We start from the raw sequence: 27,527 nt of genomic DNA on the forward strand, positions 1-27,527 counted from the left end.
ACGGGAATAGCGTCCTTGTATCTGGAGCTCAGCATAGCGGTAAAAAAAAAAAAAAAATAGGGCAAACTCTACTGTTTAGAGAAGCGCAGCCACACTTTCATTTTTCTCCCCCTAGCATTTGTCATGCTCATTCTGCAGCTACAAGCAAGCCGCCTGTGAGCTCAGATCCTGTTGTCAGTGATTGATTGCTGAAGCACCTTCCACCCACTGACAGAAACTATACATGCAATGAATCAAAGAGGTAACAAAATGGTAAGAGGGATGGTTACAATTACAGAGAGTGGAAACCAAACAGGTAACAGATGGAAGGGGAGAATGAGAGAAGAAGTGAGTAAGAGGTGAGACACATGATTGTTAGCTTGGAGTGTCAAAGCCCTTAGATAAGCCCCAACACCTGTTCTACAAGGCAGCTCATTATTCAGGTGCTTTCATTTCAATTTTCATTTCAGTGCAGAGACTGGTTTGAGGGCTGCATGGACGTGCGTAGGTCATTTAACCTTTTTCCATTAACAACATCATACTGTGTGTGGATTACAAAGACAATAGCATTTTCCACTTGAGCCAGATATGAACACAAACTCCCTGTAGTAGGTAATGATTTTATCAACCGATGATTTTGACTGTATGATTGTGATGTGCTGCTGAAGTCGACCCTAAATAGCATGGAAATTAATAAGTGGGGTGTTTGATAAAACTTAATTTAATGTAACATTTGAGGAAATTGTCAGAGGTTGATGTGGGGTGAACAATGATACAATAAGCCACACTCATTCAGACTCCCGGAGGATGACATCGATCAAATATAAGATGGGATGGTAGAGTGGTGTACTCACCGCCACAGCTATCATGGAGTCGTCTGGTTTCCATTCTGCCTTCTGGTAGAAGCCAAACTGGGCCGCCGCCTTTGCAGACTCGATATAGCTGACTATCAAAACACTGGGCTGTGGGAGGGGAACAGGGATATGGGAAAGAAAATGAATACTTTAAACATCCTGCTGATGACAGACATCTCTCTGCCTTATATGACAACAATGGCAATTTATTGTATATTATCACATGAGAAATGAAGCATGGAAGTTTTCAGTTTTATTAAAGCTTACATTAGAGCTAAAAAAAAAAAAAAGGCATAGCGCTTGCACAAACTAACAGCACTGAAAACAAAATCTTATTATGATTTTCATAATGCTATAGTTTATCATTTACATTAAAAGTTGTGGCTACATCTTTCTTGCTAATTTATTATCTTTCCTTCACTGTAATTTTAGCTAAAAACCAATAAAATAAAATGAAAATAATTATTCTTAGACAGAAAACAACACTACAGTTTTGGTGCAATGTTCCTTTAATAACAAGACTGCTGTGAGAGTGTGGAGTATCTAAACAGAAATTCTAACCCAACATCTTTTCAGCTGAATCACTTTTTAAAGAGTAGCTCTTGAAGGCATGGTAACATTTCCAGTGATGATTGACAGTGATATTTAGCACTAGAGTGCTGATGGGGGGTTTGTTGCTGCTCATTTAAATGCTTAAATGTTAGTTCACTGGCAAAGAAATGCCACTGATAAAATTCTGTCCTAAAATAGTGGGGTGGTTTCGATACCTGGCTGCCGTTGAACTGCTCGTTTTTTCCCTGTGAGGCTCACTTAGTCTGAAAAATATCTTTCAAAAGCATATTTAGGCTACAGTTTATACCACGCAACACAGACAGACAGATGAACAGGCGTACACACACACTTTGCCTGAGGCTGCTGCCCTTAATTTGCCTCCACTCCTGAATCACTAAGGCAGATATTTGTCTGGATCACAGAACAATCATCATTACTAGTTTATTCAATCCCCTAACAGCTGAATTTAAACTCTTCCAGGCCTACGTCTCACACTGTCTGCTCTTGTTCACCACAAACAATATCTTTATCTGCAGTAGAATAAGAAGCAGCAAGCATGCTTTATAAATGTGAAACTTTAACTGGCAAACTGCGAGATCAGCAGGTGTTAAAATGTGTTAGAACAGCTGTAGAAGAGGTGCGGTGGTAATGAACACCAGAAACCTCAACACCTGGCAAAGCCTAATTCACTCAGTCACTGCCATTGTTCAACAACCAGTGGAAACTCCCTGCAAATAACTTACAGTTCATTCATGTTATGAAGCTGTAAAGTTTTATCACGCAATGCAATTTTAATACTGCAGCTTAATTCATACTAAATCACTTCAGTTACCTGACTCATAGCATTGCCAATGAGACTGGCAAACATGTTGTTTAGCTTGTGGTGCTACTGTTCTGGTGATCTCTTTTTATTCAGTTGACCCTCTATCCTTCCAGAGACAAAAGTAGGAAGTAAGAAACTGCAGCATAATCATTTCAAAGCCAAATTATTATAAGTATATGGTGGCCTCCTATCTTTTAAAAAACCTAACAGCTAATTCTGTTTTCAGTGAGACATGTAATAGTCCTTGACATTAAACAGAAACCCAAGATACTGTTAACTGCATAACTTTAGTCAGGTAACACAAGCAGTGAATTATCTTGTGTAATGCAACATTAGACCTTGTACCCAGTCACTGTAATGAGAGAGCAGGTTTTAAGTATTTCTGCCCTACAGTCTCCCTTTCCTGGAATTAAAACTTAATAACGCCAGTGATCCCTGCAGTGATGAAGCTTGCTCATTGGAATACAGAAAGAGAAACCTCTCCCTTCACTTATAATCGCGAAACCCACTGGGAATTACTAAAGTTAGAGGAATAATCACACATATTTTCCATGTTTGGTGGAAGCTCAGTGGAGCTGGAATGTAGCGCAGTTAGTTTTTAATGACAGAATTCTGTCAAATTATCCGTCAATAATGTTGAATGACCCGGGTTTGCATGACAACATGAATCAAGAACCAAAATACATTATTCTAACTGAAATGAGCTAAAACTGAAATGGTTTGTAGGGTAGAAGTGATTTGAGCCCATATTTCCGCTGCATTGCCATTTCCCACGCACCACTACCACAATTACATGCAGTCAGTTGGTGTAACTGAAGAAATCCCAGGGGAGCGTAAAGGATTACACACAAACTGCTACATGCAACCATATGTGCACATGCACAGATGATGCTGATAATTATCACAGACACCTAGAGCCAACTACGGTGCAACTACTGCATTATGGTAGAGCCACACCAACACACTCTATCCCTCTATTCCTAGACATGCTGAGCAGTAACCCCACCTCCCATACAGCTGTGGCAGGGTGACAGAACAGAACAGCTACAAGGCTAAGCTACTGTGCTACATGGATTAGTAATAATGCCTTGACTGAACTAGCCGGGCTCACGCTTCACCAGCCAAGGTCGAGGATAGATGGGATTAAAGAGAATAGACCTGGTGGCAAAATGATTGCTGAGGACAACATGGGCAAGAAAGCTGGGAGGAGAAATGGCAGATTTACAACCACCCTCATTTACCACATAGCCTGACCAAGTCTTTATGAAGGAAAACAAGCAGCACTGAATACTATCTATATATGTCTACAAAGTCATGAGTCTTTTATGATATAGATTTTTTGACCGCTTTGCTCAGCTACAGCACTGTAGAGAAAAATATTAATTGTATTTCATGATACTGCAATAACCCATTACCTACACTATGCCCAATTTAATATCTTTGTTAAGTTCGCCATATAAGTGTGCTTTCAGAGTGTATCTAAACTTATTTAGGAAATATAGAGCTTGTGAAAATTGATTAAACAAACCCCTCTATGCCATCCCTGTGTGTGTCTGGAGTTGGGGTAGAGAGTGAACTGAAATGATAAAATGGATACAACAGATGTGAAAAGGTGCATGTCAAGAGGAAGGAGCCGCTCCAATCGACATTCCCGACATGACCCTTTTCCTGGACGCCTTATTGATACTCACAGGCAGGCAAACTTCTTAAAAGAGAGGGAAACAAAACATGGTCACATCCTGTGTAGGCCTCAGGAAACCAACAGTGACCCTGTTCCATTGTTGCTGCAACCCAACAATATACAAACAGTGTGGAGCGCAGGTTGCATTAAACAATGCACTCAACTGCAGCTTATCAAATAAAATGGCCATTCCATATCAGCATGTCAACATTTGATGCATTCAAACAAATGAGGAAAGAAATATGCAGAAATATGCACAGGACAGTGCTGTGTTTGAAATGCCATGGGATTTTCTTATTACATCAGATGTGTTTGCTGGCACTGGAAACAGTGCTGAGTGGAAAATAAAGCAAAGATTTCATGAGCCATTCTGCATTTCCTCAAAGCTGTGAGCTAAGCAGTTACATGACTTTGTGCAGGAGTTCCCTGATAACAAATGGTACGACAGCCACACTAACAGACAACATTCTTTGGAAGTTAAAATAAGTAAATACAGACAGTCATCTGTGGTAGCTGCCACCATCTCACACGCCGCATCAAAGCTCACATTAGTTGACAGTCCATAACCTAGTGTGAGCTTAAACAAGTGAAAATTTACATATCACATTCTGTAATTGTTCAGCATCACTTTTTACAGTGTTTGTGTTTGTAGTCACTACAGGCTACTTCTTCAAGTTTATGTCAACATCTCCTCCCATGATTATTTTCTTTTATATCTGCATCACTCTCAAGGAAAATATTGCAATAATGCATTCATCCCTTTGACAAACCATGGGTGTGCAGTGCTGCCATTAATTCCTGTGGGTTACCTCCCATATTGCACCTTAAATGTCACATCACTGGTCACACAATGATTCTGGTTGGATGGTACAAACAACAGGTTTATGGCATCATGACTTATCACAGGACGTCCCTTGGCTCTCGACCAGCAACTGCAGAGATTGTAATGGAATCAATTCAGCCAGTTGTTCGGGATGTGATGGTGCTTGAAAGTGCTCATGATTTAGTCTGGTAACTAGTTTCAACACAGAATCCTTTTTTTGTGAAAAAGTCATATCAATTAATTCTTGACTTACATCCCACTATTAAAGGCCTTAGCTCAAAAATTCCTGTAAAAGGCTCAGATAAAAATCACTGCTGTTGAAAGGACAGAAAGATAGAGCGAGACAACACTGACCTTCAACTACACAGACGCATTTCAGAGAAAAGCAACTGTGTTTTGAGTTACTATGAAACTCTCCTTCTGCGTGTGTTAATGCTGCTGCGGAGAAGAAAAAAAAAGAACTTGCCTGTTTACATTAATCATTTAACTCTAGCAACCTTAAAAATGTTTCATTGATGTAGAGCTGCTACCTGACAGGACATTTTGTTTGGAGTACTTGTTTTAAACACCAGTGGAAATCTCGTGCTGATAATAACCTAAACTTGGAACTTGAGGAGCCGTTTTGAGACAATGTGATACAGAAACAGAAAAAATTCACCAAAAGTACTGAATGTACCCAAGAAATGCGACCTGGTGGGGAAGTGTAAACTGCTCTCTGCCTGTCATAAAGCATTCATCAGGTGAACTTCAGTTCCTGTGGCCGCGAGGATGAAAAGCCACCAACCCTTTTGTCATGAATGAGGGAGTAAATGTGAGGAACGCCGTTCAGATATAATGAAGTGATAAGCTGTTCTGCTATGTCTTTGTGAAAGGCACACGTATACGGATGTACTCAACCTATTGTGATGCCTAAGTGTCACCTGTCATCAATGGAATAGGTGTGTAGGTGGCAACGTTTGCCAACACATCACTCACTAGCGACGCTAAATGTTGCTCGTCGTGTTTATTGACTATCTTGTTAATAAATATGAAGGGCAGTCAGCCAGATTGCCACGCAGTAATGTTAAGCGTCTGAAAATAAAATGATGGCGGTTGTAGTTTTGGGAGCGGGTTAAAAATGAACTATGCCCGTCTTTCTTCGCTAAAATGAAAGTAGCGCTGCACGCGTTGTTTTTGTCCGGACAGCTGAGTTCACGAGCATGACTGAGGAAGACGAAGCCGCAGCAGCTGGTTGACTTACCCGACTAAACCAGATGCTGAGCTGTGTCTCTGACAACACGGCGAAGTAAAACCTCTGGGAGCTGGGCTGGATGTGGAAGGGCTCCTCTTCGCTCTTCAGCGGACAAAGCAGCCTCCGGGGCCAGCCGGTTAGAAAATACATGACGGCAAACTCTCTGCGCCTTGACACCGCAAACAGTGTCGCAATGCCAGGTCGTCGGGTGCCCCTTATTCCTCCTGAAGTCTTTTTAATCCGAGTGACTCATGGACGGATCTTTCCGTGAAAACAAAAAACTTTGAATAGGTATATGCAGTCCAGCGTTTACCCTGGTTAGGCTATAAATCCATGAATGCCGTGCAGAAAGATCCAAGCAACGGAGCTACACAGCTAGCCCCGGGCTAGCGCTGGCTTTCCAACTTGGGAGCTTATTGAGCTGTCCAAGACAACAGCAGTGGAACCGAAAACAAAAGCGACCAGGCCCGCGGCGACACCACACAGCACCAATCGGTGTGCTAAGGCTGATAAATGGGTCGATTGACTTTCGCTCCCGCTGCCGTATTAGTCCTTACGGTGTCTTGACCAGTGGTGTTTAATAACGGCAAAGCGTCCAGTTTTCACTCCTCTGTGCCTCACCGTCGCCATCTTTACAAGAGTCTGTGAGACACAATGCTGATTGGCTACAGCGTAGAAGTTTGCGTCGTGTTGACATCCGACGTCATCACCCCAGTTATGTGAAACCACGGTTGCGCTGAGGCCAACGTGGCTCGACGCTGACATCTGGTGGTGTAAAAATATAATGTTTTCAAAACGCGCAAGAAAAACACATTCTAACCATCATATTACATAAAACTCACAAACAGCAAACTATGCGACTGTGCATTTTCTAGACTTTTTAATTGTTCCACACGAAATGCGATTAAAATTAAATGGCAGACATCTTGAATATGTGATCATTATTATAAGAAGCAGACTAGGATTAGGACTATGATGAAGCATCCAACAGGCTTTTGTTTACACTGTCAGGGAGAGGAGGTGTTTGTGTTTAATGAGAAATCAAAGGCAGTCTAAGAGCTGACATTAGAGTTTATGTACGGTATTCACTAATGGGAATTGTTACGTGTATACTGTACACGAAGAAGAAGAAGAAGAGGGAGGAGGAGAAGAAGAAGATGAATTTTCTTAGCTTGGCGTCTGACTGTTTAATGCTTTAGTGAATTTAGCATTTTTACATGGTGCTGGACTTATTAGGAAGTGTTGAAAGTCTTGGTAACGTCAAGAAGAAAAAACATTCAGACTCATGTTTCAATAGGTGGCGGTAAAACACGTAGGCTACAGTTATTCACCAACTGCCACAGAGGGAGGAAGAAGAAGAAGAAGAGGAAGCCGAGCCAAACTGAGAAGCATGGCTGCTGACATGAGATTACCAACTATTCGAAAACCATTGTCAGTTTCTGCTTTCGACCGTAAAGACTTGGTCGTCCCCGGCGATGTTATCACTTCAGACACTGGCTTTATGAGGTAGGTACCGGTTGGTGTACCGGTGAGGTGTGAGCTTTCCTGCTGTTGTCTGTGTTTGCTACACGATATTGTCATGGAGGGAAAGCAAACTGCATAGCTTACTGATATATCTGTACTGGCTCTGGCACTGGTATTGTAAAGAAAAAGTCTAGAAAAGTATCTATACGTAGCTAATACCTACAGGCTTCACCAGCTCGATCTCTTAAAAAAAATCTTTACCTTATGTCATAAAGAGAAAAGCTGTTTTACCTTACTGGTTTAGCTGGTGATCAGTTTATGAAACATAATATGATATATAATAACTGGTCTAAGTTAAATGGTGATATGGGAATTTAATAAGAACAAAACAATAATTTAATTCTTTAAATTAGGTGCTGTGCTGTTTACAAGCAAACAGCTTTTTCTCTGGCTGTATTATTCATTGCCATTGTCACATACCATTTATCCTCAGGGGTCATGGTACCTATGTTGATGAAGACAAGCTGACGGCCTCAGTCGCTGGAGAGGTCCAGAGAGTAGACAAGCTGATCTGCGTCAGACCACTTAAGACCAGGTGAGTGATTAAACTGAGGACAAAAAGTCAAGTTGGCCATAGAGGAAGTGAACTGATGTGTGCACAGATTTTAATTGGTTTATGTACTGCTGCTTTTGAAGTGGTTCATTGTAATTGTTTTTGTGGTGTATTTTAAGTTGGCACAGTTGAAGACTATCAGGGAAAACACTGCACTGCACCTGTGCTATGTCACAGATTGCATGTGACAAATAAAGAATCTTGGTTTTTGAATCTTAAATTGCAGGTTCAATGGTGAGGTTGGAGACGTGGTGGTTGGAAGAATTACAGAGGTATGGCCCTTCCTCCATGTCTCCTCTGCTGTGTGATGTCTGACGTTTCTGACATGTAATTTTTATCAGTAACACTCTGTTTTTTTTAATATGTTTGTTTTTTGTGATATCTGTAGGTACAGCAGAAACGGTGGAAGGTGGAGACCAACTCGCGACTGGACTCTGTCCTCTTGTTGTCGTCTGTCAATCTGCCTGGGGGAGAGCTGGTGAGATGCTAGAAAACAGGGGAATGGGTTTGGGAAAGGACAATATTAAAAGGCAACTTTATTTATTGTTCAGACATTTTATTTCATTTTCTCTTTTAGAGGAGAAGATCAGCAGAAGATGAGCTCACCATGAGACAATACCTTCAGGAGGGCGATCTCATCAGTGTAACTAATAATGTATCACAATATTCAGTTAGCTGATCCATCTATTTTTTTGTATCCATAATGTCTTTGTTGCTATTGTCCTGTGCTTTTAGGCAGAGGTGCAGTCTGTCTTCTCAGATGGAGCCCTATCACTTCACACCCGTAGTTTAAAGTATGGAAAAGTAAGTTATACACCCAAGACGTACAGTTTTTGGTTCAGTAATCACCTAATACATAATTGAGAACACATAAAAAACACAAAAAGCTATACTATTATAAACAAGAACAAGAAATGATTCACTCAGCGACCTGCAACAGTCCTCATTTGACCTAATATCCTGTCTCTGTTTTCTCTGACCATTAGTTGGGTCAAGGAGTGCTGGTTCAGCTTTCTCCTTCACTGATCAAGAGACAGAAAACACATTTTCACAACCTGCCATGTGGTGCATCCATCATCCTCGGGAATAATGGCTTTGTGTGGTTGTACCCTACACCGGGGCAACAGGAGGAGGAGGCCGGGGGCTTTTACACCAGTTTGGAGGTGGGTACAGGATGCACAAAAAGCTATTAAGAACACTAGTCATTTTATCTATAAACTATGAAGCTAATAATGCACCAACTTATCTTGTTTGAATCCCTTTACCGCACTATATGCAAGTAAACTGCTAAGATGCATCATTTGGTTTGTGTTAATTTGAACTTACTGTATCCAGTTTTTACATTTTGATCATTTTTCATGCATCTCTCGTCTCTGTTCTTTCAGCCTGTTAGCCTGTCAGATCGAGAGGTGATTTCACGGTTGAGAAACTGCCTGCTAGCGTTGGCTGCACACAAGGTCCTTATGTATGACACCAGTGTTCTCTACTGCTATGAATCTTCACTTCAGCACCAGGTAGGAAGCACTTTTGAATTACACCCACTGTCTCACAAATGTAAAACAACAGCCACGGAAAGATACCCTGATAAAAAAGTTGACTTTTCTATTTTGTATTGTGCCATCTGGTGGCCACATTGGAAAACCACAGCTCCTGGGCAGCACTTGTGGTAAACAATTGATTGCAGTTCTCAGCTTTGACTCTGCTGTTCTAACTGTGGAACAGACGTGGCTGATTTAATTGTTCTTTGGGGTGGGGAAATGATGACTTAATCGCTAATGCTTCTCATAAATGTTGCACTTATGTAATATAAATCCACGTATCAGCTCATTGCTATTACCATGTTGTTGTCAACACAATTACTTTGTACACACTACATAGATTATACTTAGTTTTGGTTAGCAATTAATGATTGATTTGCAGAGTTTTATTTGTTACTGAGCAGCCCCCTCTTAAGCTGCAAGATGAAATAGACATTACTGCTTTGTTTCTTGTTCCTTGTTTGTCTTAGTAAGACAAAAATATATTTACTGTTAATACAAATGTGAGACTAAATGTGCATTATGCATCGTTCTACTTGTTTGCTTTTAGTGTTTTTTTTGTGTTTGTGTTTTGTTAATAAATCCCTTGGTACGTAACTATTGTTTATCAGAATCCATAAGATTTTGTGGTGTCTACATTGCCGATTTCTTTCAGTGCAGCTGATCTACAATCCTCTACTTTATGCTCTCTGCAGGTCAAGGATATCTTGAAACCAGAAGTGATGGAGGAGATTGTAATGTTGACGCAACAGAAGCTGTTGGAACAGGAAGGTTAGATGGCACCAATCCTAACTGTGTCAAAAAGTCAAGACCACATCAAGCATCTATATCAAGGACTGACCACCTACCTGAAGACTGAACTGGCCTTTTTTCATAGAATCCACCCTATTTTACCAGCCTGATGGGCAGCTCAACAGTTCTTGGTGTTTTTTAATTTGTTTATATGAAACAAAACTGCTAATCACTTGAGCAGCTGTTCTTAAGTTTTATAGAGGTATAGGGGAACACTTATTATAATGTGTGATGTTATATAAAAACAGTGTTTGCAATAAATTTTCTATAATTTTCAGTACTTCTCAGTGTGGTCTGTTTTGTTGAATAGCAAAAAACAGAAAGGAAAGGCACATCAGAATAATTCAATCTTTACAAGGGGTTTTAGTTAATATATTTTATGCAAACGTTTTCCATCAGCAATAACAATTAAGCAGAGGCATACATTTATGTGCATAAACTAGATAAACTAAGCCAACAACCAGAGCACTGATCGTTTTTTAATTATAGGCTTGTATTGGTATCAGTGTACACAATTATGGGGAAAAACTACAAATACATATAGTGTCTTTGACAGAGCAGAAATCAAAATTTTAAGCTTTTAATCCTTTATAAGATCACATTATCCTGTAAGTTGCACAGAAACTGTTCAACAAAATCCACTCTAATATAGAAGTAAATTTCTGTCTTAAAGAGAAAAGAAAAGGCAGGTTTTGGTAAGTGTACCCTAATCTAATCTTTGAGTACTGTCTCTGGGGTAGCAGTACTGCTGCTCTGTCCTCTTGCTCTTCCAGCACAATAAAAACTTTAGCTCTGGTCCCATGTACTAGCCCACGCACGCACGTGACGTCACACGTCGCCCCACCCACATATTTCTGTAAACCACCTTGCGTATGAAGTATGGCGGCCCCAGCCACACAACTACTACTCGACCAAAGTTTATTGCTGAGATTTTCACGTGAGAGCGATGAATAAGTACGCGGACGGAGGAGTCGGTAACGAAGAGCTCGGCGACTGTAAACAGAGGAAAGGACTTGCAGGAAGAGTCGTCGGCCTCTCGCCGGCTGAGTTTCCTCGATTTCTCTTCGCCTCCTTGATTAAAGTGCCTCTGGTCCGGGTACCACAGGGGAAGAAGCTCCGCAAGACGGGAAGAGTGGACACGGAAGTTTGAAACAAACTGATTTATGTGGCTTTGGAAAGCCCAGTTGCAGAAGTATTAAACTGCGGTGGCCAAAAATCTTTTTGTGAGGCATTAAAGTGCAGCTGCCCGACTTTTATCACCAGCGTGTTCACAGCGACCCAGCGAGAGCCAACTGTTGACTGCTCGATGTGCATTTAAGGGTCTGGCGCTGCTTACCACCAGCTAACGGTAGTTAGCCTCCATGGCTACCTTCAACACTAGCTTGAGGTCGCCAGCTAACCAACAATATAAATGTTCCCTTGGACGTGTAAGTTTCTGTTCACACTCATCCTTACTCCACAAGTTTGTAACTACTGTACAAGTTTTGGAGAAGTGGTTAAAACGCTGCTTTTCCCTCTCAAGTGTTTATTACTCATGATTGAATGTTTGCAACATTGCTTTTGAAATAAAATAAGCTGCCCAGGGACAACAGGGTTAAGGATAACAATAGTCAACGCTCTGCAGCCTCTCAGTGACCTTCTTTTGTATGTCCTCGATGTAAATGGGTTTGGCATCGAGCACATTGTTGTTGTTACCCATCAGCATAATATTTCTTGATAGTTGTGTGTGTAACGTGCAGTATACTGAGGTTCAGTAGCGTTAGCTTGTCATTGATGAGCTTGGTTGGTATTATAAAGAGGACAATCAGTGGGTATGCATCCCAGATAGATGTAACAGAGAGAGATGGGGTTGTGAACAAGGGGAGGCACGTGTATTGGTGTATAATACAGGTGTGCTGTCAACATAGTTGAAGTAGGACAATTCAAAATCAAATAAGATCATGTTTTTTGCAAGTTTAGCATATAGTGAGTTATTTGGCATGGAAGCTTACCTGACAGATTTGCTTGAATTATTTGTGTTTATTTCAACAAGCACCTATTTAATTCAGCTCTTAATTTGTCGTGTTGTTTGTGTACCATGGAATCACTTTTGCATTGTTTATTTAAATCCAGTTCTTCTGTTTGTATCACATTGTTTTTGATGAAATCATCAGTGAATCGTAATTGTTTTTTTCCCCTAGATTCCTGTGAAAAGCCTTTCTTTGACCTATGAAGCACTCCATCTCCATTAATGCATGATAAACAGAGACGTACTGGAGTAATACGGATCTGCATAGGTGACCCGCATCACACATACTCCAGGGGAGGACAGACTGAGTCAGGGAAAGGGGCTCCCCTCCCTGCCTGGGGGGCCAAATATTGGACGGTGAGCAACTGAGTCCAGCTTGGAGAGTCCCGGCTGCGGCCTGGCACCCTGCCCTTATGGGGCAGCAGCCGGGGAAGTTTGTAGGGGACCAGAGGAGACCCAGTCTGCCAGCCTTCATTAAGAGTGCGAAGAGAGAGTCCTCACGCCATGGGACCCAGCCCTGCAATGTTTTTGCTGTGCATGGTAAGAACAAGTGTTTCAAATAAGACCTTTGTAAGGTTATTTTTCATTGACCGCTTTTTTAGCACATCACCATCAAGCATCAGGTGCCCCTGCTGGCCTAGGATCAAATAATACAACACCTTTATGGCTTCTTCCTGAAATCTGTTCACCACTTTTTAACAGTAAATCATATAATGAAGATGAGTAGACTGGGCTGACCATTGAATTGATAGGGAAAATTCGCTTGTGCTCAAAGTTGGGTAAAAACAAGGATGTTGTTACAATGTGCATGCATAGAAATCATAATAGTCTCCAGACTCTCAACACAGCACAAGTGTAGTTGCATACAGCTTGCTGGCTGAATAACACAATTCTGATTGCATAAACTGGAGGAGAGAAAGTGTTAACTTCAAAACATGCAGTACTACATTTTAACAGTTAATAACTCAATCTGCCACGTGTTAATAATGCAAGCATTTTACAAAGCCATTATTTGCTGTAAACTTGACATAGGGTGACCCTAGCGATGGTTTGCTAAATCTGTAGCTTTGATTGGTCACATGCTTGGTCTTTGTAATGACTGGTTGTCTGTCACTTGACTAATACAGTGTGGGTCCTTTTGTAATACTTCACAACAACTCATGACTTAATCTTGCTAGCAAGGAAGTCTTTAATCAAGCATATAATGTAAGATAAACTGTAACTACTGTGGTGATATATTGGTTAACTTGGCATCTTTGATGTAGCAAACTGATTAACAACAGTTACACTCAATGTGATGCAATAGTGAGGTTCATTCAAACTTTGTAGCCGTGCTCCTTACTGGTACATCCACTGTAATGTTGTTTGAAATATTTTGAACACCCTGACAAAGTGAGTTTCTACTGTCTGATACCATCTAAAAGTACCTTAAATTCCTGTAAATGAAATTACCAACTGCTTATGAAAGATATTTTCTGACAGTGCAATTAACAGAAGTAGCTTAATTCCTGTTTTTATCTGGAAATTAGTTTACATTGTAAAGGGACTTTTATTAATACAAGGTGCTTTGAGTTATTTGCTGATGTTGATATAAATTCATGCATATTAGCCTGTGGCTGAGATTTCCTAGCTGTACGTTTATCGCATAGAAATGAACAGCAGCAACAGTGACACATAATATACATTAGAGCTCTGAACGCCACATTAAAACATTATTGATAAATCCAGTGCAACATCCTAAGTTTATTTTTGAGCTTTGATGCTTCTTTGAGACTGTGAGGCTCTGGACCATGGGGCCAATATGACTGACAGTCTGGACAAGGAAAGATCAGAGACAGGTTTCAGCAAAGGGCACGGAGCAAAAGATAAGTCTTTTCCAGTCCTTACGCCTACTCTTACAAAGCCTTCCTTGACTTAAGAACAGATGGAGAAGAAGCCAGAAACATTCACTGAAGAACGCCTCCACATCTATGTTGTAAAGGACCTTCTATAGTGTGTGGCAGAGCTCAACAGTGCCTCCTCCTGTGTTTGTACAGGATGGTGTGCAGTGTGGTGCTGCAGACTGCTGGAAGAGATCCTGGACTTGGCAGATAACATAGAGGTTATGTCCACAATCATTCACCATAGACTGTACAGGCCATTATATAGAGTGTTCAGCATTTTGTAGAGTTGTCTGATTGTCTACTGACAATTATTATACCCTGCTGATTCAAATAATCCCACAATGCAAAGACAAAAGAAGAGGCCAACTGTTCACATGGAAGAGAAGAAAAAGTTCTTCAAGCACTCTTAGGGAGAGCAAGGAGATGTATTAAATAAATATTAGATATTTATTTAGTTGGGTTTATTGGTTAAAATGCAGACCAATTTTTGACCTCACAGGATTTTGATCAGGGCACTGAAAACAGATTTCTTGTTGTCTGGCAACTCTTTATAGACAACACACAAGAAATAGCTATGTTGCAAAACATAATGAAATAATCATCACAGTAACATCTAAACAAAATATAAAAGAATAATGTATTTTCACACTCCAACCTGGATATATTAGGGCACTGAATCTTCCCACCGAGTCACCCCCTCTGATGGATTGTTCAGTAACTACTCTTCATGCATACACTACATTGTGCAGTGTTGCAGTTAATGAAATGTCTGTTTTTGTATGTTCTGCCTGTCTTTAAGGAATCTTTCCTTGTGTCTGATGGTAGCGGCACACCTAGGATATTTTCCTAAGCATGGGGTCACTCTGTCCCAAGAAGATTTAATGATGATATGAATTTGTTGAGCTTGTTTACTATAGTACATCACCACTGATGACTCTTTGTATGTTTTTTTTTTTTTAAATTTTGGTATGTCATTTTTCAAATGAGGTGGATGAAAAGGGGCAAGTTACGACAGCTCCAAGATGAAAGGAAGTCTGAGCTTAATAGTAAATGAGTAGATGATTTCAGACAAAGTCATAATATCCTCACTCCATCCCCCTTGCTCTCCTCAGGGAGCCTCTATTCCCTCTGGGTAAGGCTGGCATGCTGCTGGCACAGAGCCTCCCCATACTTTGCAAAACAGTGACCCAATATCCAGTGTATCAGGTTGGAGATAGATGTCATACCTGGTGATGTTCCTCCCAGGCTTGTGTATCATTTAGACTGTGACCATACTGAGCAGTGTGTCTGTTCCCTGGTTAGAACCTTTTGTTCCTTCTAGTCCCCCTTCAGATGACATTTTTTAAAGCACAGCAGCACACTGAAAGCAGACTTTTGTAGCTTTAAACATAACCTTTAGAAACCAGCAATGACATCATCATGTACTTCACTTCTGTTTTTATAGTCAGTGGTTTGTTATTTACTAGTTTTGGCTTATGACAATGCCTTCGTGGTGGTCTCTTAATTTATGGCCTAGAATAGCACAACGCATGTTATAATCAAGGTACAGGGACGATTGTTCTCTATGGTTCCATAAATTACAGTAAAAAAGTTAGCTAATAAATGTTTTTAATGCATTTATAACTATAAACTTTGTCTGTTAACTCTCAGATACTTAATATTGTAATTAATACTCAGTTGGAGGTTAGGACAATGGAAATGAAAAACTAGATTGTAACATTTCTGCTTCAGGACATCACTGGAAAGAATTGGTGTGGTAACACAAGGTATATTTATCAATGCAGAACACAATTTCAGTTAAAATTGCTTCAGTTAAAAAAAATCATTTGATCAGTGGAGAGACAAAGCTGAACTGTTTTAGCCTTCTAAAATGATCCCTTGCCATTGAAACAGATGCATGCCATGCATCCAGCTAAACTGATAAGTTTACCAAATGTGTCTGTAAGGTTGTGATTGCCTTGGCAGGACTACTTTCCACTGAGTCTCAGTCTTGCATAACACAGAGGGGGGACAGGACAGGGAAGGTCAGAAAAACAGAATGAAAGCCTTTGCCGGTAAATGGATCGAATTTGGCAAAGGGTCAGTGACATGGGTTGTATTTGTTTTCTCTCTCTGCCCCTTTCCTCATGTGATGAGCAGGTTAGACCATGAAAGGGGATGTGAGTCATAGAGCAAGAGAAGGGCAACATCAACACAGGATTTTACATCTATGTTTTTTTTTTCTTCCTGGTGAGCCCCAGCTAGTTAACACTCTGCTAAGCCAGCGCCATGCTGCTTCTCAGCAGGCAGGTTCAGACCTCTGCATGCAGCTGCCTGGGAGAGAGACAGAGGCAGCGAAGGGCAAGCAAAGACCTGTCTCTGCTCTTGGCACCCCTGTGTACTGTACAGTGGGGAGGTATGATCTCACTGGCTGGCTAGCACAGATTGTAAGGAGTGAGCAGGGTTGAGAATATCTGGGAACAGTACTCACTCATTGTATTTTCACCTGTTTTCTCTGTGTGTGTGGCTCAGATATCTGAGTATGCTCTCAACTTGAGCATGAAACTCGATGGATAATAGATTAGAAGCTACAGTAGGTTATCAGGCCTGATTAAGAAACCGGTCCGGGCACACCAGATGAATGTACTTGCACATTTTCTTTGTCTCGTGTATACTGTTTATTTGTAGTTAAAACAGTACATCCTGGATTGACAAAATGTGTGTTCAACTGTCATTAATATCCATGACAAATTTATATCTGTTTTATAGTTTAGTAACCATTAATTATTGCTATATCTGTGTGGTTGCAGCCTGTGCAGTGCTATTTTGGATATGAAAGTTCAAAAGTAATTTAACTAAATTTTAAAAATGACACCCAAAGTGGCGTACTTGTGACTTGTGTTAGCATAAACTTTACTTCGCTCAGTGAAGCAAAGTTTTTTACACTTCCTTCAGATATGTGCTTCCTTCCTTCCTCCCTTGATTTTTGTGTTAACTACGTACGACAACAATATGTGACCACTGGCAAGTTTGGTTAGCTGCAGGAAGAGGAACTGCTGTGCCCAGTGAAAGAAGGATGCCTTTCATTTGTTTTTCTGCTTAAGCGGAAATAGAAAAGCTGAGTGGAATCTGGAGGTAGTAGGGTTTAAAGGAAAGCGGATCTACGTTTTTTTAAGGCTCATAGCAACATCTGATTTGTAGGTAAGTTAGTAATTGCTGTGCCTACATCTGGACGGCATGTAAAGGAAAATTTGCCCCCTGGTGGTTGCATTTATTTATGGGGTAAATGTGTTTTTATTATGGTACAGCTGTGATCTAGATATCATTTTCATTTAAAAATGTTATATGTTATGTCATTATGTTGTTTTGTACGGAATAATTCTGCAAGAGAACGGCTCATGGGCCTGTGTGAATTGTACTCATGGCGGTAAACAGTAGAAGCTTTTTTTTTGTTTTTGTTTTATGTACTGGTGAGCATCTTTCTTTGGAATGAAAAGGCTACCATGTTGGAATTCCTCATCCTGTTGTTCAATACATCAGTGGTTAGATTAAAAGCTGCGCACCACAGGGCAAACATCAAACATCTAACATATAATAAAGATAAGCTGCATCTTTTACTGCACCACTCCCGTTTTGTGGAAGACTCCATCATAGGCTCTGCTCATGGCTTTCATATCGCTGGTGTCCCAACCAAATAGAAATTTGACTTACAGGGGCTGCATTCTAACGCAATTATACTATATTACCCCAAAGCATATGCATTCCTAGTAAGTTTCATAAGTATAACATCTAATGCAGACTATACAGCAAAGGTCTGAACTCTGACACATCGTTAAAGGTCTTAAGAGAGTAGTTTGTAGTTTTCTGTTTATTCAGTCATTTTTGTTCATGAAAATATGCCTTTGTATGAAGCTTAACCTATTAGTTGTAAATCCCCCTGAAACTACTGTACTACTGGAAAACAATGACAGCTGGAAACAGTGTAAGAGTTTAACAGATGGCGGTCTTGGCATGTGATTGGCTACTGATTGTCCTCGTCTCGAATTTTAACTGCAGCCAGCTTTTTACTTATTGACAACAAAAAGAGAACAGTGTAAACCTATGGTCATCAGCCAGACGAGGTGGGTTGCAGTAAATGTAGGAACCTCTGGCATGTTGCTTCTTGCTTGGATAGATTTCAGTATGGGCACAACAGGGCTTTTCTTCTTACTCATAAGCTTCACCCCACATTTTTTCCATGGTTGACGCCTGCAGGCTAGCCTGGCAAATCTTCCAAGTATGTTCAAGGCATACTATGATATGAAGGAAGATGGCACCCCACCTATTCATTGTCTTTATTTGCTGATTTCTGCTCAAGGTCATGGGGTGCTGGGGCAGCATCCACAGACCAGAAAACAGGAAAACACATATTGGTTAAGACAAATAGAAAGTCACACTCATCAATGGGTAGATTAATAAACCATTTGCTTCACATGCCTATGGAGGATGTTAAAGGAAAACTAGTAAATATTTGAACATGACTTGACAGAGATAAGCCAGGACTGAGTGTAAGAACTACACTTCACTTCTATTTCTGTGTATCTCTCTTGAAAAATGTGTATGTTCTCCGGATCTTGACGCAATGATGTTATGGTGATATGTGAAACTAGAATAAACAGCAGCCTAGCTCATAAATGTGTGAAAATCTGCATGAATATCCACATAACATCTTAATTTGAAGCCAGACTCGTAATGACAATAGAGGTATCAGATGTCAACTGAACATCTTGCTCATTAATCTGTGGTAGGTTGATGTTCCTTGATGCACTATCTATGATGATATGATCTATGAAAGTGCATATAAAAGGGCTTTAATATTTGAGTGATGGTGGTTAATGTACTTTGACTTGATGAAGTTGTACTCGAAGCAGAGGGTAGACAGTCTGACCCCTCCTCTAATATAGCCTTTCAGTGACATCATTTGATTTCTCTGTGTGTGTGTGTGTGTGTGTGTGTGTGTTTGTCTGTCTGTCCTGCAGCATGTGTTCAGTGCGTATGCAGTAAGTGAATCCATCTCTCTTTTAGCCTGTAACTGGCTCTTTCTTGGCTGGAACTTGAGGAATCTATACAGTCTAGACACCAAATCTCCTCCCATGATCCCTGTGGGTCCTGAAGATGAGAGGAGGGGGTCTCTGTGTGTGTATGTGCGTGTGTGTGTGTGTGTAGTTGTGTGTGTACGTGCATGCACACCCACGTACATACCCACGCAGCAGGCGCCTCATAGTAATGCTCATTCAGGCCAGCTGTTAGGCCCCTGGTGGCTTGTCCCTCACCATGCCTGGCTATGTGTCCACACTAATGGATACACGCACACATGCACACCCTGTGCAACTCTCCACTGAAAGGACTTTTCTCTTATCTAATCTGTGAACTACTTAATCTTGATAGCGACCGGATGGCCTTTTGCGATTTTGACAAGTTAACCTGCAAAATTTTGTGTTAATGCCTTAATACAGTGTCAAAAAGCATGTGGGTTTGTGTCTGTGTTTGTTTGTGTGCGAGATTGTGAATGTGAGTGTGAGACACATTTGTCCCCTGCCGGATGACACCTCGCTGATTAGTGTGAGTCGCTGAGAGTGTTTTCCCCTCTCATCTTGTCTTGACCACCTGGAAAAGAGTCCGCTTTATTACCACGCTAGCTGATGACTAGCCAAAACAGCTGTGTTTATAAATCAAGGTAGTCAAGGTAGTCTGTGCCTCACAAGTTCCCTCTTTTTAACTCTCTTAATCAAGGTCCACAAAGACCTGAATACAAGACACTAATGGCAGTCTGAAAAGGATGACAAATGTGTACAGTATTTGATCATGTCTAGAGCTGAAATGGTACAGGAAGTGGGCAAAAAGTCTGAATGATGAAATCAAAGCTGTCCTTGACAAATAAATGTGTAACCACATTTCCTACAAATACAGACCTTATGTCATTTCAAGCTGTATTTGTTGTGAAGAATTTGAAGAAATCAGTGTTTGGAAAACGTATGATCTGAATCCGATCCATCTGTCCATTTATAATCCTATCTGCACAGGAGTAGTTTACACCGGGGAGGCACAGTTATCATGGTTTTAGACCTGAGCTAATGTGTCTTTGTGATATTAGTTAGGTTAATTGTTAGGTCTGAGGACATTTTAGGATAAGACAGGGATGGGCAGATGCTCTGCACACAAGATGTCCTTTTCTAATGGCAGTATTGATATGCAATGATTTTCTTTCCTGCTGTAAACCCTGTTCACCACAGTCATTTTATCATGTCTTAGTAAGAGAAGCATGGTGTTACTAAAAGTATTAAGAATGGTTCTGTTATATTAAAGTGTCCCTCTGCACCATGATAGTGAGCCAGAGTGTACAATACCAGGATCGAGGTCATTACATGTAGTTCAACTAGTGCAAAATATTATTTACACTTGTGCTCTTTCTACTGTTAGGTGTCAAAATGCCGTCTGTGAGAAAGGCCTGTTGTAGTGTTATGTTATGTGATCAGTATGACTGTATCATTACCAGATTCTTGTCCTAAGGCCTCTTCATACTTTCTAGTGAACCTCATATGTTTGTATGTCATCTGTTGCACTAGAAGTGTATTGAGTAATATTGCCTATTTTGCACAGAGAAAAAAAAAGAGAGAGAGTTGAACATAGGGCAAGCCACAGCAGTGGAGTGAAGAATGTGACCTCTTGTGCATTCCTCTCAAATAACTGGTGCAATCCCCCTCCCTCTCTACCTCCTTTCTTTTCTTTTCCTCCCTTCCTCTTTTTGTCTTTCTCTTTGTCATTGTCTCTGCCTGTCTCTTTGTCTTGCTCTCACTCTAAGTTTTTAATAAGTGGATTTTACATCGCATAGAACATTTTTATAGGCATGGGGAACAATAGCAAAAACAAGCAAGAGGCTAAATTAATGAAAATCAGCAGACTCAAAAAGGTCATGGTTTAAAATAAACAACATACACAACAGGCAGCAACAACAGCATATCAGCATTCAGATTATGGAATTTGACAGTACATTGGTATGTTTTTGCTCTTAAGCTGCAGTACATATTGTGTCTTCCCAAAAAACAATTAAACTGCTAAAACTGAGAAATGATCAGCGCCTCATAATGAAGTTAATTTGAAGGGAAAAATCTCAGCTGCAAACAAAGGAAGAAAAAAAATCACAAAGGCACAAACCAAAGCTTAAACCAAAGCTTTTTCCATATACATAAGGTACACAGTGTTTTGCTCAGAACAATTGAAAGTGTAAGCATGACTGTTTAGGACAAACAGTCCTGTTGAGTCATTGACTCTCACCCTGGTTTTTGTTACTCAGAATCATTTCACCATCTGCAACTGTATATGTTATGAAATCTGGGCTTGTGATCGCCCAGTTTCAAAGCTTGTGTATCAGTTTGTGATTTCGATTTTCTATACTGATACATCGCTCAAAATGTCATCACTTCGTTTTAATGTAAACTATGTGGGCATCCTCCTATTCTTTCCTGTCACAGGGCAGGTATTTGTTATGTTTCATGTAATTGTCAATGTCAGAGTCCAAGCAGTAAGAGGCCACCAGCATAACCACTTCCTTCTCTTGCTGTTGCTGGTTATCCCACCATTGTACACATGCATAAACATACACTACATACAGCGTTCACATGCATGCCGGGAACCTCCAAGTTGGGTTAGGAATGCAGCGTGGGAGCTCTTTGCCACCCAGGTCCACATGCATGCACACACACACACACATATACACACACATGCACGGACAAGAAAAAAAAAACACCCCCTGTTCCCCACTCCATGCCTGAGCAGGCAGCCTTAGCTCCAGACACAGCTGTTGCTTTCTCTATGGACAACCTGTTACCTAGGATGCCAGCTCTGTCTTTTTGTAACAATTTCAGCCTTTGTTCAGAAAGCCTCTGTCCCCTTGCGGATTATAGGATAAAAGTCAGAGAGGGCATGATTTGACATGGGGGTATTTAGTTGATGTTCCTTTTACTTGCCCCTGCTGCTCTTGGACTATTTTCTTTTACGCTTTCCCTCTTTATAAAAATGTAATTTTTATTTAACAGGAATAAGCAAAATCCTGTCCACCTAGGCTTCGTCTGGCCTTTTACATTATTGTCTGGTTTGTTTTTGTCTCCCCCCCACCAGTCCAGTCCATACAGTGCTGGTATGCTGTCCTGTCCCTTTGTGTTGTGTTAAGCTCCTCTTCATAGCGCTATAAGAGGGTGCCTGCTATGCTTGCTGCATCTGGATCCACTTAGACACAAAGAAGAGCCCGAGCAGCTCCACTGCTGCAGCTTGAGAGCCTCATAGCCAGAGTTGCTCCTCAGTGTATCTGTTTCTGTTTTTACCCCAATGGGCATACAGACAAATGGGGTCTTTCTCCCAGCATCTAGATAACGTCTCAGACACTTAAAGCTGATAGTTTGTAAAAGCAGACGATGCATTTACTGGCATTTCTGCCCTGTTTACTCTGTCTGTGCTTATCACAGTTTTGTCTTTTTATGCTGTTGAATTAATAATAATAAAGTAGACCTAAGGTAATAGTAGAAGCTTTAGTTCTAGCTTTCTCTTTCAGTTACTGTAGAATTGCAAACCTCCCAGTCATACATATACACGCATACTTTTCTTTGCTTCTTTCCCTTTCACTCCTGAAAGAGTTTGGCTCTCCTAGTCTGCACACTCATAAAACAATGGAATATAAAAAGTTGTGCTCTTATGCCAGCACTCTGGGTCAAATTGAGTAGTTTAGCTAAATTCTGAAAATGACAGGATTAGCACCTTCTCTTCTCCATACACACGGGTTGCTATCTCTGAGTAGTGCTCATTTGTCTGCCCTCTCCTTTGCCCTCTTAATTTTCTTAGACCTTTTTAACACAGATGATTAGCGCAGCATTTCATCCCTGACAAGTGATGAATAGCTGCGTGCGTCTGACCCGCCTGTCTGTTTGCTCAAAGTATGAAATTGTAACTCTGGGCTAACATCCATACATTTCAATTCTCTGCAGGTTTGCATATTTTTGGCGCTACATAGTTCTGTCTGGGCCTACAGCGGTCTATCATGTGGAGAAATGAGCAAAGGTTCTGCTTAGTCACCTGGTTTGTGTTGCCCTATTTTGTGTCTGTCATCGTGGTAAAATGGTTCCTCCAGTCCCGTTCCAATAGGTCGGCTGGGTTTAACTCCCTCTGTCTCAGCTCTGCGTGCCAGCAGTTCTGCCGAGCCTGTCTGCGTTGAATATTGTTGTAAAACTGAGCTGACGGTGGACTGTTAACGGGTCACCTCAAATGAGGGGGATTTGGCTAGAAACGGAGAGAGAGAGAGAGCGAGCGATTGTGTGTGAGCAAATACACAAGCGCATGCATATGAAATGGATTTCATCGCAAAATGTGTTTAATGACCTCTGTGTCAGTTTCACTATTTCCATGTAAAATACAGCGGGAAAATGGCTTCTAAAAAGCACAGACAGTCAACATAATGGATGTTCTCTGTGTGTATTTACTGATTACTGCACATCAGAAGCTTTGGAAAATATTTTTAATCTATTTGCAAATTTATCTATGTACCTCTGAATGTTCTGTTTTGCTGTTGTCCACATTGGTAACTAACCCCCACAGTTAAGAGTCTTTAACCTTGCACCAGATCAGCCACTGTTTTGTTCTTAAGTGTCTCTTCTCCCTGTGGACAACACTGAGTGGAGAATTATGTGGAACCCTAAACCCCTTAACCTCATCTGCTGGTCTGCACGCCTCAGACACTCTGGCTGCATTCTCCAGAGGGCCCTGAGTAAACAGCCACATGCACACGCACACATCCATACACCCAACATACATGGTACCTGGTTCTTGAGTGTCTGATATTTAAGTACACTTGGCTGTCGCAGACTGCTATGACTACAGAGTTAAGGCACGGCAATCAGAGAATGAACCATGTGCAGTGCAGAATCTCAATTAGGAACCTACACAACTTTGTCTCTCTCCCCGTCTCCCACCCTTTTCCTCCTCTGTAATTAGAAAGTTTACTTGATTTAAAAGTGTAATAACTCTTGTTTCATTACTGAGATTGACAGGATTTATGCCAAGTGTTGGCTGGCTCACATTTCTAACATTGTTAGACAGTGTGATTATGTTTGTGTGTGTGTCTTCATGCGTAGAGTGAGTAGCACAGAAATCAAGCAGTCCTCAGACACACTCAATGACAATATCCTCTTACCATCTCCTTCATTTCTCTATTATTTGCACTTCAGCATGACCAAGTATTAATTTATCATACAAGTTAATGGCCTACTTCTGCCTTCACTGCCTTGCCACAAGTCAAAATGTTCATAGCAGATGTCAGTAGCAGTTAATCATGTAATGGTATGAATTATTGAGGTGCATTCTTGCTCAGTGCACAGTGGTAAAAAGTATTAAGTGTAAAAGTAATGCCAATTCATAATTGATAGTTAGGATATGAGGTATGATATATGGATTTGTGTCAGAATTATCTGTTGCAGCAGTATAGGTTGAATTGTAACACAGTTGCTGCCACAATTTAGAGCTGGGGATACAACCTGTTCTCTGCTCAAAGGTTTGGAGAACGGAATCAGGAAAGCAGGAGGGGGTGGGGTGGGTATATGAGAGGAAAAGGGCCAAAAATCATCCCGTGGGTGGGTGTACGTCAGCTAACTGTTAACATACTAGGCCCGGATTTTAAAACGCGAGCGAGTGATTCTCCTATGAGCTCACTTCCAAACAATGTGCTTCATGTTTCTCCATCTGCAACCTTTTTTCCTCTTTTCCTCCTCCATTTTTTATAGCCCCTCTCCTCTTCCCTTCATCCTCTCATCTCCCCAACACTTTGCGACTGCGGTAAGTTAATGGGCCTTTCTCAGAGTTCGAGGAAGCCTGCATTTCTTCTTAATTGGTGTTTGGGGTGGCGCATGAGAGGAACACAAATGTTTGCCATACCAGCACTGCAGCGATGATGTAGGGCGGCCTTGGTGCCATGTGACTGGATGTTCAGGGTACTGAGGTCATTACTTAGGAAGCCACTGAGACTGAGCCATGTTGAAGAATGCCCACACCAAACTAGCATATAATAGGTTGAGGTTTCAGGACAAGTAAATGTGGATGTGTAGTGTTAGGTCAGTCCGTGTCTGACCCATAATATTGATGTATTTGTTTTCCTCTGACTCCTAGAGTCACTGGTGAGTTGGAGTTGTTTGGATTTTTCCCAGTTCAAATAAAAATCTTTGTCTTGACTGCACCAGCTTTGAGTCAGTAAACCTGACGCACATCTCTGGCCATCACTATTTGGAATGATCTGGCTCAATCTGACCAGGCTAAGTGATCCATTATACACCATCTGTAGTGACCTCCAAACCTGTCGCCTTGAATCAATTGTCTTGTCTCAGTTTTTCACAACTATGAGGTATTAAAGTTAGGCAGTCAAGCAGGAATGAAGCAGCTTGCCAAAAGTTGTTGTGTAAAGAATTTTTGAGGAGAATTTGTGTATGAGTTGCTCCCCGTGTTCTCGCTCCTTTTATACATCATACCATCTAGCCTCTTGCTGCAGAGGTGGGTTGCATATTGACAAGGTCTGATTTAGAGAGCACCTTTTCCAGACTCACATGGAGTAGGACTTTTCCAAATGTCACTGTTGTAGCTGCGCATAATGCTTCAGGCTAGCATACTCTAGAGATCTGCCTGAGTGTCAGTTTAATGAGCTCTCTTCCTTCATCAATCAATCCTTGAATTCGCTGCATTTTACAGTGTGTTTTTAAGCATGAATGTTTAAAAATGCCTGTGCATTCTCATATTTTGCTCTTGAATAAATAACATGTAATCTATACATCATAAGATCTCTTAATTAAATTTACAAGTTCAGTCATTTTCAGACTTGCGCATATACTCAGGCAATAATACCATGCATAACAAAATGTTTTGTAACCAGCCCATTGCTCAGACAAGCATTGCCTTATCTTTTGGATTTATTTATTCTTCTTCTCTTTTCCCTTTGTTCTTGTCAGAGTTCTCCTTGTTGTACGCATAGCAATGAATCATTTGTCGAGACTTAACAGTTTTTAGTACCAGATGAAGTTGTTTAAAAATGTTGGTGCAGTTTGAAATCCAGTCCAGTGATGGTCCAACCTTAAGATGTACTTAGATTTGAGAGGTTTGTCTCCCTACTTGTCTTGTATCCTATTTTGTTTTCAAACCAACAAAGATTTCTGACTGTCAGTATAGTCAGCTAAAACTACTGCAGTATAACGCACCAGACCTTCAGTAAATCTTTCCTACATGTTCGAATGTCCAGTCGAGGTGTTGATTCAACTCTATGCTCATTTTAGAGCTTGTATATTCTTTTACTGAGGGTGTTTATAATATTTACTTTACCTTCATTGAAATGGAATGGAGAAAATGTTTTCACTTTCAGAATTTATTTATATTGTACACTAGGGCTTTTGGTTGACATTAAGTTTCTGCCAGTCAACTGCCATCATAGATAAAGACTTCATTTTGCCAAAACTAAAGGGCTTACAAGCCTTTGTGCCTCATATACTTCTCTGTATGGGCATATTTTAGTCAGTGCTGTTGCCCTCTGATTGGAAATTCCAGTGACCTGGTCAACCAGTAAACTGGCTTGGCACCCATGCTGTTTGCATGGTGTCATCAGGCTAGCCTCCTGCCAGTGGGTAATTGCCCACTTGACTGGACCTCTTATCTCTGAAGTCAAACATGTACACACAGACGAGGATGTTTGTCATTTAAAAGGAAAAAATATTTGCCAGACAGAGTCAGCAGATTACAGCTGCTTTTGTTTCCTTTGTGGTTTCAGTCTTGAGTGTAATGACGATCAATAATCCTTTCAGCCCATCTAACATGAGTGGACAAAATAACAGAAAGGCATAACAGTATCCTGCAATAAAGAATAAACTACACCATCTTTTAAATTGTTGAAGAGTGGAATAATCTCTGACAACAAAAGCATGAGGTTCACAAATACAGTTATTTGTTTGGTGGGTGATGTTTTGAATTGCATTAGGTTATATGGGTGTTCATGAAGTTTTCTTCGCCCCCAGTAGATGGCCTACTATAATTTAATTAAGTTAAAGAAATACACAATTGTGGTGGTCTGTAATAAAGAATGGGAGAAAAAACATTCTAGCAGAATTTAATGTTGAGCAGAAATATTCACAAAAGTCTGCTGGAGCAAAAGAGGAAAGGATTTCAGAATTAAGTGCCAGTATTTGAAAAAAAATAGGTTTTCTAATGCCTGGATTTTGCTTAGATTTTTCATTGTTTATTTAGATAGAGAG

General features: G+C 40.7%; 3 protein-coding genes across 4 annotated transcripts in view; 2 read left to right on the plus strand and 1 right to left on the minus strand.

The window, feature by feature from the left end:
• ric1 (RIC1 homolog, RAB6A GEF complex partner 1) overlaps positions 1 to 6,883 on the minus strand; it is a 34,188-nt gene extending 27,305 nt beyond the window's left edge. The window contains exons 1-2 of one of the 2 annotated variants that reach the window (XM_051072909.1): positions 5,953 to 6,883; positions 834 to 941 (exon numbers count right to left, since the gene is read on the minus strand). In XM_051072909.1, the coding sequence (XP_050928866.1) occupies positions 834 to 941; positions 5,953 to 6,093 (249 nt within the window). In that variant the 5' untranslated portion in view covers positions 6,094 to 6,883. The remainder of the gene's footprint in view (positions 1 to 833; positions 942 to 5,952) is intronic. The other variant, XM_018685202.2, reaches the window with a different exon arrangement.
• Positions 6,884 to 7,243: 360 nt separating this feature from the next.
• exosc2 (exosome component 2) lies at positions 7,244 to 10,630 on the plus strand. The gene is made up of 9 exons (XM_018685204.2): positions 7,244 to 7,449; positions 7,901 to 8,002; positions 8,247 to 8,292; positions 8,409 to 8,498; positions 8,598 to 8,663; positions 8,756 to 8,824; positions 9,007 to 9,183; positions 9,406 to 9,534; positions 10,254 to 10,630. Exons 1-9 carry the CDS (start codon positions 7,334 to 7,336, stop codon positions 10,332 to 10,334), a joined length of 876 nt encoding a protein of 291 aa, XP_018540720.1. The 5' UTR covers positions 7,244 to 7,333; the 3' UTR covers positions 10,335 to 10,630.
• A 568-nt stretch (positions 10,631 to 11,198) lies between these two features.
• The window catches only part of abl1 (c-abl oncogene 1, non-receptor tyrosine kinase), a 32,801-nt gene continuing 16,472 nt past the window's right edge, over positions 11,199 to 27,527 (plus strand). Inside the window, exons 1-2 of the mRNA XM_018685199.2 lie at positions 11,199 to 11,777; positions 12,531 to 12,898. Coding sequence (XP_018540715.1) covers positions 12,772 to 12,898 — 127 coding nt within the window. The 5' untranslated portion in view covers positions 11,199 to 11,777; positions 12,531 to 12,771. The remainder of the gene's footprint in view (positions 11,778 to 12,530; positions 12,899 to 27,527) is intronic.

This window comes from Lates calcarifer, linkage group LG9 (assembly GCF_001640805.2).
Source record: "Lates calcarifer isolate ASB-BC8 linkage group LG9, TLL_Latcal_v3, whole genome shotgun sequence".
Taxonomy (NCBI): Eukaryota; Metazoa; Chordata; class Actinopteri; family Centropomidae; genus Lates; species Lates calcarifer.

What these genes read in the sequence shown, in the direction of transcription:
- exosc2 (XM_018685204.2), top strand. Translation starts at nt 7,334, where the DNA reads ATGGCTGCTGACATGAGATTACCAACTATTCGAAAACCATTGTCAGTT. An exon ending in TCAGACACTGGCTTTATGAG is followed by an intron (nt 7,450 to 7,900) that starts GTAGGTACCGGT and finishes ATTTATCCTCAG; the next exon opens with GGGTCATGGTACCTATGTTG. An exon ending in AGGAGGGCGATCTCATCAGT is followed by an intron (nt 8,664 to 8,755) that starts GTAACTAATAAT and finishes CTGTGCTTTTAG; the next exon opens with GCAGAGGTGCAGTCTGTCTT.